The 12,666-nt window shown below is 44.7% G+C and overlaps 1 protein-coding gene across 3 annotated transcripts in view; it reads left to right on the top strand.

Annotated features, from left to right (window-relative positions):
* LTBP4 (latent transforming growth factor beta binding protein 4) overlaps positions 1 to 12,666 on the top strand; it is a 506,304-nt gene that overhangs the window by 363,698 nt on the left and 129,940 nt on the right. For all 3 annotated transcript variants that reach the window (XR_004540381.1, XM_033955323.1, XM_033955322.1), the window contains exons 10-11: positions 1,482 to 1,604; positions 2,930 to 3,094. Coding sequence is in view for 2 of the 3 variants with exons in the window: in XM_033955323.1 (XP_033811214.1) it covers positions 1,482 to 1,604; positions 2,930 to 3,094 (288 nt within the window). In the remaining variant the exon portion in view is untranslated. The remainder of the gene's footprint in view (positions 1 to 1,481; positions 1,605 to 2,929; positions 3,095 to 12,666) is intronic.

Raw genomic sequence — 12,666 nt, 5'->3', positions numbered from 1 at the left:
AGTTTGCAAACTTTTTTTAAAATGTTGATTTGATTATTATAGGTTTCTTTTGAAATTTGCCGGGATTTTTTTTTTTTCTATTTTATTGGCTGTGGATTCAGTGTTATTCTGAACATGATGTTTTCTTGGATGTAGTTGATAAATTTAAATAGAACTAAAAACAGGAAGTATGCAAACAGTGGAATGATGAAAACAATGGAATCAAAGCAAAACGTAAGACTTATTCTTCAAAAAAGGCAGAGAGGGTTGTAACCTGCATGAAACTCCAAAGACAACCCTAAACAAAGGCATAGTGGGGTAACCTGAAAGGAGCAACAGGTACACTCTTAAACAAAGACATAGAGGGTGTAACAACACAACACACAACCTTTCAGTTCTATATGGTTTACAGAAGAGGTGAACTGACCATTATCATTGAGCTACAAGAACATTGGCCATTGGACAAGTTAACAGTAGTTTTACATCAATATACTGCTTAGGAGGGTTATAAGAATTTTGAGAACAGGTGGGTTTTTAATAGCTTTCTAAAATGCATATAAGAGGCTGATATTCTAACCATGATACATGGGCTTGTCGTGCCACTGGGGCTTGCGCACATCTGAGAAGCTGAAAGCTATGCTGTCAGTAGTTGCACTACCAGCAGGGCCTCCCAAGGTGGACAGGTTTCAGTGGAGATGTCAGACTAATGATGTATCACCCATCTGGGCAGCAGAGGATCGCGTTTGAGACAATGGCGACATCATCAAATTTATACTGCGCAGAAGAAAGGCCCAGCAATCTACTTCTGTATTCTACCATGAAAACTTGATATCATTATCAAATTGTTAGGACTCGAACATGATTTGATGGCACCTAACAACAATTCTAACCATTTGGCCCAGTTTGGGGACCCTGGAAGCGTCTTGTTATGATAAAGAGTTGGTTAATGACTCTTTTCAGAGTAGAGCCTTTGACTGAAGGAAAGGTAGAAAATGATTGATAATATGTGGAAGGCTTGGAGACGAGAACAGGAACTGAGCAGTTAGGTAGTAGGCCATGTAGTGCTTTGTAAAAGAGGCATCTTTTATTTGTGGTGAGTCATTTATGGTTTAGTTTGAGTGGAAATCTCTGTACTTTTATTCTCAATTGAACATTCCAGTTCTTATACAAAGCGGGCATCAAACTTGTTAGGAAAAATTACTACAGAAACAATCGTCTCAAACCGGAGTGTGAGAATGCAATATCAAGCTTCCACCTTAAGTGTAATTTGGTCTAATTAGAACTCTGCTAATTTTGCATTATATCCTTAGGGTTTAGGTGTAGGTGAGGGTTCACCTTGGAAAAGGTTAAAATCTGGAATAGATGTACAAGCCTGTATTGAACTCCTGTGGATTACTGGACTAGAAAATTTCCCAGATAGCAGCTCTCGCTGCAGGTAAAAAAATAAATTTCATTGAGGTAGCATATGAGAGTGATACTTGTGATTTTTCTTTTGCCTTCAGATATCGATGAGTGTTCGGAGGCCGGATTCTGTGAGAACGGAGAGTGTACAAACGTTCGAGGAAGCTACACCTGCATATGCAAAGCTGGTTATCTTTTGGATGCCTCTAGAAGCAGCTGCATCTGTAAGTGAGGGCACACCGATCAGATCAGATACTCTCCCAGCCTCTGGCACCGTGTCCCAGATTCTGTAAATGGCACCATTCTCAGCGGCTGCCTTAAAAACGGCCACCAATATAATGTGTATATGGTGATTGGAAAGCAGTTGAAGGGTGGGTGGTGGGGGAGGGGGTAAAAATATTATTAGAATTTTATGTAGTAGATATAAAAGTGATATTGTGTAATAATTTGTTGTAATTTAATATTTTGTGCACTTGATGTAAAATATGAAAATGAATAAAGAATATTAAAAAAAAAAAAAAAATGCCACCAATCGCATGTGAAATGTGCAACGGTGCCATTTATAGAATTGGAGCTACGTGAAAGGTGAGCGCCAGAAATATAGGCCAGGGTTTTTAAGGTCTATATTTCCAGCACCTACCTTTCACGAGAATCGTAACTACGCGGGTGCCTTACAATGCCTAATACTACTTCCTGCGTTAACCATGCTTACAGTGGCATTAGGCATCATAAGGTAGAATAATGGTGACCTTTTTGGGTGCCTCCATTTTTTAAAAATTGAGTTTTAATTGGTTTTTAATTGGCATAGCCAATTAGTGCGCCGATTAAACCAATTAAAATCAATTAAGTTAGGCGGTGGGGCGCCTTCCGCTGCCTAAGTTCAGGCGCTATTTTTAGAATCAGGCACTGTATGCCTTTCCAGCCAAGCCTAGAGTAAGCAGACCTTCCAAGTCTCCCACAGTCAGCAAGAGTATCCTGCTTTCACTGGTTATCTCCTGCACTCCCACTGGGGAACAAGAATTCCTGCTCAGCGGTCTCTCCCTTTATTGGCAGCAGGAGATGTGTTTGAAGCTAGTCTCCTGATAAGAGCTGCAAAATCTCAAAGCTCTTATCTTTAGACTGGTCCCTTAGCAGCAGAAGATGACATTTTATTAAGGTATCTCCTGATGCCAAAAGAGGAAGTGACTGGGGCATGCCTTAAAATCTCCCTCTGAAAAGCTGAACCCCCTCTGGACAGCTCTGGAGTAAGTAGATGCATTTGAATTCACTTTCTCATAAGCTCACCTCTCTTACAGATAAGTACTCATCATACCAAGATCACACTTTCTGTTTCCCCAGGTCTCCCAGGCATTGATGTCCATATAAACTCTACTACTTTTAATGAAGATTTTCTTTCTGTCTTCCTTATTTTTCCCACTCCTTTCCCCTTCCTTCCTTCACTCTCATTTTGATTCCCTTTCCGCTCTGACTTCTTCCTCCATGTTCTTCCTCCCCATTCCCATCTTTCCCTCCCTCCCTCTCCCTCGCTATCCATCTCTCCTGTATAAAGCTCAGGCTGTGATCTCGGAAACCAAAGGTCCCTGCTACAGGATCCTGCGGGAAGGTGGCTGTTCTCTCCCTATCCTGAGGAACATCACCAAACAGATCTGCTGCTGCAGCCGTGTGGGAAAGGCCTGGGGAAGACACTGTGAGAGATGTCCGCCTTTTGGCTCAGGTAAAACCCACTTTCCTTTGGCCATATTGGAACAAGCTGCCTCAGCAGGTGATTGAGGCCAACAGCGTGTCAGATTTTAAGAGAAAATGGGATATTCACGTGGGATCTATAGGGGAGTAAAAGTCGGGGAGTGGGTCATTGGTATGGGCAGACTCGATGGGCTATAGCCCTTTTCTGCCGTCAATTTCTATATTTCTAAGTAAAGAATAGAAGGTTTGGCCAGTTTCAATTTGCTAGCCAAAGGGACGATTTGCCATGGCTAGAAATAGCACACCAAGACGGCACATGCATATATTGGGTCTGAGTGACCTGTGCTTTCTATAGCCAGACTGAAAGAGCCAAATGAAGACCAGCAGATGTGTGGTGTAATCTCTGGTACAATTTGAAACTTGAGGGTAGCTGTCAAAAAGCAGTTACCCAGGTAACCTTGGCAGGACTAAAAACTGGCACTTTACACTATGGTTTCAAACTGCCCGCAGGCTTAGCCACATTAAAAACAAGCATCCCTGTGAGTGCAGGGTACGGAAGCAGCACGCCTACCTTAAATTGTCAAATTGCTCCTTCAGCGCGTACACCAATAGAAGGTGCCAATTGCATTCATATTCGTAGCACTTTAGCAATTTTTAAAGACAAATAGCACGAGTACTTTCTCATTCAATCTTTTTTTAAAGTACACAAGTTAAATGCATTTGCATAGTTTATAAACACATGATCTATCTGACAGTGGTGCCTGGTGGATCTGCATTCAACTGACTTGGTCACTATCAGTGTTCCCTCTTAGTAGCATGGCTGTGCACCTTTTAGCAGAAGGCTGTGCATCCATTCAGCCCCACCGTGCTAGGGTTACCAGATTTTCCATCTGGTAAAAGAGGTTGCATGCCCCCGGTTCTGGCCCGCTTCACCCCCAGCTCTGCCCTGTCCCGCCCCTCAAACCCAGCCCCACACAAACCTCGTCTCTTCCCTCCGGGGATGGAATGCATCTGCACATGAGCAGATGCACTCGAGCCCCTGCCCCAATTTCACCAGCTTTTCAATACCCGGACAAAGTTCCGGGTTTTGTAAAGCCGTCCGGGGAAATTCGGACATCTGGTAACCCTACACCGTGCAGATCGACAGTGGGACCTCCCCATACATACCCCCGGCTGCTGGCCTGTCCTCTCCGATGTCACTTCTTCAAGGGCAGAGCCGGCAGCCACGAATATGTATGGGAAGGTCCCATAGCCGGTTTGTTTCAGTTTGCTGCTGCTGCTTCAGGAAAGTAGTAACAGCAGTGGTGGGGATGCAAGGGGGAGCAGCTATTTGATGTGGGGTGTGGGAGAAAGGGGGGGCTGATGCTGGTGGATACGAGGTAGGTGGAAGAGATGGGGGCAAATACTGGTGGACACTCTGAGCACACTACCAAAATCCTTATTCATGCTGTCATCGCCATGCGCTTAGACTACTGCAACTCGCTAATCTCAGGCCTTCCACTTAGCAATCTCGCTCCCCTCCAATTTGGCTGCATGACTCATTTCGTGAGAGCCACTATACTCATATTACCCCTCTCCTAAAGTAACCTCATTGGCTTCCCATCCATTTCCGAATACAATTCAAACTCCTCTTACTGACCTATAAATGCACTCACTCAGCTGTCCCTCACTAGCTCTCTTCACTTATCTCCCTGTATGATTTCCCCCCCCCTCCGTGAGCTCTGTTCAGCTCTCTGTGCCCTTCTCTTCAGCTGCCAACTCCAGACTCCGTTCCTTCTGTCTTGTGCCATATGTTTGGAACAAGGTGCCCGAATCCCTACGGCGGGCTCCGTCTCTGGCAGTGTTCAAGGCCCAGTTAAAAGCCCACCTCTTCGAGAGTACTTTCAACTCCTAACTCCTCTCACCTTGAATTCTGCATCCTCAACCCTATATGTCATGTCTGTCTGTTCAAGTTAGATTGTAAGCTCTTCTGAGCAGGGACTGTCTATTAAATGTCAAAATGTACAGCGCTGCACACACAGTGCTAAATATAAGTGATAATTAGTAGTAGTAGTACATGGGATGGGGCATACACTGGTGGAAAAGGGGTGGGGGAGAGAGTGGGGGTAGACACTGATGGAAGTGGGGTGGGAGGAGAAGGGGAGATGCTAGATGGAAGGTGAGGGGAAGAAAGGAGACAGATGTATGGAAGAGGAGAAATACAAAGAGGAGGGAGATATTTGTGGAATGGGAAAGAGGGGAGATGCTGGATGGAAAAAGGAGGAGGAATAAAATGTATAGAAGAAGGAAGACAGAAGCATGGATGAAAGAGGGGAGACAGGAGGGAGATGATGAAAGTGAAAGGGGAAAGAGGGGGCAGACTGTATGAAAGGGGGGAAGAGACAGAGGAGGGAGATACTGATTGAAGATGTAGAGAGTGTGAAAAAGCTGGATGGAATAGGGGAGAGAGGAGGTAGATGCTGTATAGAAGGGGAAGATGCTGGATTGAAAAGGGAAGAGAAATGAGAATATATTTGGGGAGAGACAGAAAGGAGGGAGATAATGATAGAAGGGGACAGAAAGGGCAGATATAGGAGGCAAACACTGTATAGAAGGGGAAGAGAAAGAGGACAGAGTTAGTGAAAAACTGGGAATAAGGGGAAGTACATAAAATAGGAGAGGCAGGGCGAGGGAAAGAGATGGAAAGAGGGTGAGGGAAAGAGATGGAAAGCTGCCAGTAGACTGTAAAAAAAGAGTGAACTTGAAGACTAGATAAGTAAGAATGAATTAAAATCTGGACAAAGAGGTGGAAAAATACACTGAAGAAAGCCACAAGGAAAAGGAGAGAAAAATCCTGGCAAGAGACTTAAGACAGAGGATATCAGAAACCAGAGACATACATGGCCATAAAACAATGGTAGAACAAAGAATTTTATTTTTAATTCAGGATAAAGTAGTTTGGTTAATAAAATAAAGGTTAATAAATATAAATAGAAACTAGGTTAATAAATATAAATAGAAAATAGAATTAAGAAGACATCTTTTCATTGGACTAATTTTAATACATTTTTGACCAACACCTCCTTTCTCAGCTCAGGACACCTTACTGTCTTGATCTGGGGAAGGAGGTGTTGGCCTCTGAGATCTAACTGAGAAATGAGATCTAACATTCAAAACTTCATGCATCATTCACCGTATACTTTACGGAAACTCCGCGGCTCCTCTCATCCAGCTCTTCTCCAATGCATGGTCTACTTCCCACAGAACCCAAAACAGAATACTTCTAAGTCTCCCTTCCACAAAAAATCTGCAATACAAACGTGTTTTCCACTCCATGCTCACCTTTCTAGGTGTAAAAACTTGGAATGACCTTACTGAAATGACCAGGACGTAACCTAACCACACCAAATTCCAGAAGAAACTGAAAACTCATCTATTTGACACCTAATCACTTGTATCCTCTTCTCCTCCTGTATCTTCCTGCCCTCCATTGTCCTCCCTACCCTCTTCTAACCCCTTCCTCTGTAATGTCACCAAGAGCAATGCATAAATGTTTTAAGTCCTTTCAATAAAATATCATCTTATTTTCCATTTTTTTAAAATTTATATTTGTAAATTCTTAATTTGTTATGTACAGTGTGTATAATGCCATTGGGATAACGTAATGGAAAATGTTTGCTCACATCAACTCAGTCCTTTGCTCACAGGAAATCGGTCATTAGAGGAAACCTTGGTCACTATGTTAATTTTAGGTCTGGGACTGGCATTGGCTCTTTCTGCACATTAATATGTAAGAACATAAGCAGTGCCTCCGCCGGGTCAGACCATAGGTCCATCCTGCCCGGCAGTCCGCTCCCGCGGCGGCCCAGACTGGTCACGACCTGTCTGTATCACCAGAAGAGGCTCCCTTGCCACCTTGGTTTCTCATTTAAGTCCTGTCTTCCTATCGAAGTCCTAACCTTCCGGTCTTGCACATGCACGACCTGGTTTGGTTTCTATACTCATTACTTGGTTAGCTTTTTATACTTGTGTTACATCCCAGCTCCTCCCTCAGTATCCCGCGATCCCTTTATCCCTCAGGAATCCGTCCAATCCCTGTTTGAATCCCTGTACCGTACTCTGCCTGATCACTTCCTCCGGTAGCGCATTCCAAGTGTCCACGACCCTTTGGGTGAAAAAAAAACTTCCTTGCATTTGTTTTGAACCTATCTCCCTTCAGTTTCTCCGAATGCCCCCTCGTATTCGCTGTCCCTTTCAGTCTGAAGAATCTGTCCCTATCCACCCTCTCTATGCCCCTCATGATCTTGAAGGTCTCTATCATATCTCCCCTGAGCCTCCTCTTCTCCAGAGAGAAGAGCCCCAGCCTATCCAACCTCTCGGCGTATGGGCAGTGTTCCAGCCCTTTTACCATTTTCGTTGCTCTCCTTTGTACTCTCTCAAGTACCGCCATGTCCTTCTTGAGGTGCGGCGACCAATACTGAACGCAGTATTCCAGATGTGGACGCACCATCGCTCGATACAATGGCATGATGACTTCCCGTGTTCTGGTTGTTATGCCCTTCTTTATGATGCCCAGCATCCTGTTGGCTTTTTTCGAGGCTGCTGCGCACTGTGCAGATGGCTTCAGTGATGCATCCACCAGCACACCCAAGTCTCTCTCAAGTCTGCTATCTCCCAACAATACCCCCCCCAATTTGTAGTTGAACAACGGGTTCTTTTTCCCTATATGCATGACCTTGCATTTGTCCACGTTAAAGCGCATTTGCCATTTGTTTGCCCAGTCTTCCAGCTTGTCAAGGTCCCTTTGTAGGTCCTCACACTCCTCCCTGGTCTTAACTCTGCCGCACAGTTTGGTATCGTCTGCAAATTTTATAACCTCGCACTTTGCCTCCTTTTCCAGGTCATTGATAAATATGTTAAAGAGTAACGGCCCCAGCACCGACCCCTGTGGCACACCGCTTGTGACTCCCCTCCAGTCAGAATATTGACCCTTTACTCCGACCCTCTGCAGTCTACCCGACAACCAGTGCTTGATCCATCTGTGCACATCCCCTCCCACCCCGTGGTTCCACAGCTTCTTAAGCAGCCTTTCATGTGGCACCTTGTCGAAAGCCTTTTGAAAATCGAGGTAAATGATGTCTATGGGTTCCCCATTGTCCACCCGACTGCTTATTCCCTCAAAGAAGTACAGAAGGTTCGTTAGGCACGACCTTCCCTTACAGAATCCGTGCTGGCTTGTTCTCAGTAGGCCATTTCTCTCGATGTGCTCACAAATGCCGTCCTTGATCATAGCTTCCACCATCTTCCCTATAATTGAAGTCAGGCTCACCGGCCTGTAGTTCCCGGGGTCACCCCTCGATCCCTTCTTGAAGATAGGTGTGACATTCGCCAATTTCCAGTCCTCTGGTACCTCACCAGTTTTCAAGGATAGGTTGCAAACATGCTGGATTGTGCCCGCTATTTCTTGTCTTAGTTCCTTCAGAACCCTTGGGTGGATCCCGTCCGGGCCCGGTGATTTGCCGCATTTCAGCCTGTCTATCTGTTTGAGGACATCCTCCTTACTTACCTCTATGTGTTCCAATTTTTCAGCCTGTTCCCCACTCATGTGTATTTAGCATTGCTATCAATGTAGGTAACGGCACTGAACCTGTTTAGTTTAGACCTTACTGAATATCATCATTAAAAAGGATCATGGTTAGGGTTTATTAAGCTGCTTAAGCACTAATGCAACATGCAAAAATAACCTAAAGTAGAATGTGCTAAAATGTTCTGTTAGTTTTGACATGCGTGTGCACTAAACGTGTGGCAATTGTAATGTCAATATTAGCACACACCTTATAATACCATAATATGTATATATATGAATAAACCTAGGTTGGGGGGTGTCGGTGAAAATGCATCAATTCAGTTGAAGTAATCAAGGAGGTGCCTGGAGCAGCTGTAATGGCCATATTCCATCACATAGCCAGATAGCGTGTCAAAGCAGCTCCTGATTGGTGTAACCATGACTTTAGTACAAGGAAGTGACAGTTGAAAAATACCGTGAATGACTGAGTCCGCAATTCACAAGCCGCAAATTCGCAGGGGTTTACTGTATAATGGCTAATGACTTCTATTCCCTGCTCCCCTTTGATTTTGTTTTCTTTACCTGAGTTAACTTTCTCTGAGTTTGTATTGCTTGATATTTGTTATTTGAAATGCTTAATAAATATAAAGTTAAAACATTACACCTAAGCCTCCCAAACTGTGGGCCAGAACCCCAAATGGGGTCACAACTTTTGCACTACCAGGGGAGCTACACAATTTTTTTGGTTTCTGTCATGGGGTCAGAGCCACAAAATATTGACAAATACTGCATTACTCCATAAATTTGAGTCTATTTCTCCAATCATAGTTAAATGGGTAAGTTGTCCAGAAAGCGGCAGGACATTGCTACTCTCTGTATAGATTTAGACCCTTCCCCTGGACCACCCTAATTCTACCCCAGTTTAAATGCACAGCCTTTGGCCATATAACCTATATGGTCAAAATTTTTGTGTTGACCACACTGGCAAACTCAAACAAAATAACTTGTGTGGCCTGAACCTGATGGTTTTGAGCAGTGGTACTTCTAGAGCAGTGTTTCTCAACCTTTTCAAGCCTAGTACCTCCTAAGCCTAACAAATACCAACTGAGTATCCCTGCCCAAGCTCCGCCCCCAAACTCTGCCCCTGACTCCACCCCCATAATAATAGTACTAATTGTAATGCCATATCATCTATTTAAGAACATAAGAAGTTGCCTCCACTGGGTCAGACCAGAGGTCCATCGTGCCCAGCGGTCTGCTCCCGCGGCGGCCCATCAGGTCCACAACCTGTAAAGTGGTTTCTGACTATTCCTGTAACCTACCTTCACTTCTATCTGTACCCCTCAATCCCCTTTTCTTTTAGGAACCTATCTAGACCCTCCTTGAACCCCTGTAGCGTGCTCTGGCCTATCACAGCCTCTGGGAGCGCGTTCCATGTGTCCACCTCTGAGTGAAAAAGAATTTCCTAGCATTTGTTCTAAACCTGTCCTTTTTCAATTTCTCCGAGTGCCCCCTTGTACTTGTGGCTCCCCACAGCCTGAAGAATTTGTCCCTGTCTACCTTCTCTATGCCCTTCATGATTTTGAAGGTTTCTATCATGTCTCTTCTAAGTCTCCGCTTTTCCAGGGAGAATAGCCCCAGCACTTCCAATCTGTCAGTGTATGAGAAGTTTTCCATACCTTTTATCAGTTTTGTCGCTCTTCTCTGGACTCCCTCAAGTACCGCTATGTCCTTTTTGAGGTACGGCGACCAGTACTAGACACAGTACTCCAGATGTGGGCGCACCATTGCCCGATACAGCAGCAAAATGACTTCCTTCGTCCGGGTCGTGATACCCTTTTTGATGATACCCAACATTCTGTTCGCTTTCCTTGAGGCTGTCACACACTGTGATGATGCTTTCAATGTTGTGTCCACCATCACCCCCAGGTCTCTTTCAAGGTTGCTCACCCCCCAGCAATGATCCCCCCCATTTTATAGTTGAACATCGGGTTCTTTTTCCCTACATGCATGACTTTGCATTTCTCAGTGTTAAAACTCATTTGCCATTTTCTTGCCCAGTCTTCCAATCTCGTTAAGTCCCTTTGCAGGTCTTCACAGTCTTCCTTGGCTCTAACCCTGCTGTAGAGTTTGGTGTCGTCCGCAAATTTAATAACCTCACAGTTTGTCACTGTCTCCAAGTCGTTAATAAATATATTGAACATGAGCGGTCCCAGAACCGACCCCTGTGGGACTCCACTCATGACCCATTGCCATTCTGAGTAATGGCCCTTTACTCCAACTCTTTGTTTCCTGCCTGCCAGCCAGTGTTTGATCCATCGGTGGATATCCCCTTGCACCCCGTGGTTATAAACAATCAATCTCAAGGTCTTGGGGAATGCTAATTAAACTTTTCATACAACATTAAATACATAAAAAGTACTTGTACTGATTAGTCACTATGGGCAAGTTCTCTCACACACATCTCCTCCCCCTTCCAGTGGTCTGACATCTCCCCTCCCTTCCTTCTTTCTGACCCCCTTCCCAGTCCAATATTTCCCCTCTCTTATCCCCCTGATCATGTGCAGCATTTTTCACCACTTCCCACTGGCTCCATGCCCATTCCTATCACCCCTCTCCAGCACCATTCCACATCTCTCCCTCCATCACTATGTCTAATATTCCCCCACCTTGCATCCCCTTCGGTCTGTCCCTCTGTTCCCTCTCCACCACCATATCCAACTCAATAAACAGTTAATCTGTGGAATTTCTTGTCAAATTATCCACCCATGTCATGCCCCCTAACACAAAAGGCACTTAAACCACAGCAGAACCAGGTTTGATTTCAACTGTGGCTCCTTGTGACTTTGGACAAGACACTTAACCCTCCATTGCCCCAGATATAAAACTTGGATTGAAAGTCCACTAACGACAGAGGAAGTACCTGTATGTATGCAAACCACTTCAGCTGCAACATAATACAAAGCTCTGTTTCTAGTAATACTAAGTAAATTATTATTGAACCCCAAACGGTCGCAAAACATCATGTCCCCCTTACTTGGCAGATGAAGTTTAATGTGGAAAAGTGCAAAGTAATGCATTTAGGCAGTAAGAACAAGGAATACGAGTATAGAATGTCAGGTGCAACTCTGGGTAAAAGCGAAGAAGAAAAGGACCTGGGTGTACTGATAGATAGGACCCTGAAACCATCGGCATAATGTGCGGCGGCAACAAAGAAAGCAAATAGAATGTTGGGCATGATAAAGAAAGGAATCACGAATAGATCGGAGAAAGTTATAATGCCGCTTTATAGGGCAATGGTCAGACCACACTTGGAATACTGTGTCCAACATTGGTCTCCCAACCTAAAGAAGGATATAAAACTGCTGGAGAGGGTGCAGAGACGAGCAATGAAGCTAATAAATGGTATGGAGAACTTGGAATATGAGGAATGACTTAAGAAACTGGGACTGTTCTCCCTTGAGAAGAGGAGACTGCGAGGGGATATGATTGAGACTTTCAAAATACTGAAAGGCATCGACAAAATAGAGCAGAGAAAAAAATTATTTACAATGTCCAACGTGACACGAACAAGAGGACATGGACTGAAGCTAAGGGGGGACAAGTCCAGGACAAATGTCAGGAAGTTCTGCTTCACGCAGTGAGTGGTGGACACCTGGAATGCTCTCCCAGAGGAGGTTATTGCGGAATCCACCTTTCTAGGATTCAAAAGCAAATTAAATGCACATCTCCTTACGAGAGGCATAGAGGGATATGGGTGACTAAAACTACATCAGGTGTACACCTGACTGGGCCTCCGCAGTGTGCGGATCACCGGTCTCGATGGACCGTAGGTCTGATCCGGAGATGGCAGTTCTTATGTTTGAACTGCACTCGCTCCTCAGCCCCCAGCAGCACTCCTGCAATGGATGGTGCAAACAGCAACCTACGCACTGCACATGGCTGACCCAGAAGCCTTCTCTCCAATGTCAACTCTGATGTCAGAGAGAAGGCTTCTGGGTCAGCCACTTACATGCAACGCCTGAATCGCTGCGTGAACTGTCCATCACAAGGAGCGC

The sequence above is a fragment of the Geotrypetes seraphini genome, chromosome 8 (assembly GCF_902459505.1).
Source record: "Geotrypetes seraphini chromosome 8, aGeoSer1.1, whole genome shotgun sequence".
Classification (NCBI taxonomy): Eukaryota; Metazoa; Chordata; class Amphibia; order Gymnophiona; family Dermophiidae; genus Geotrypetes; species Geotrypetes seraphini.
Note: the sequence above shows the minus strand (reverse complement) of the source record. Positions and strands in the feature narration are given on the sequence as shown.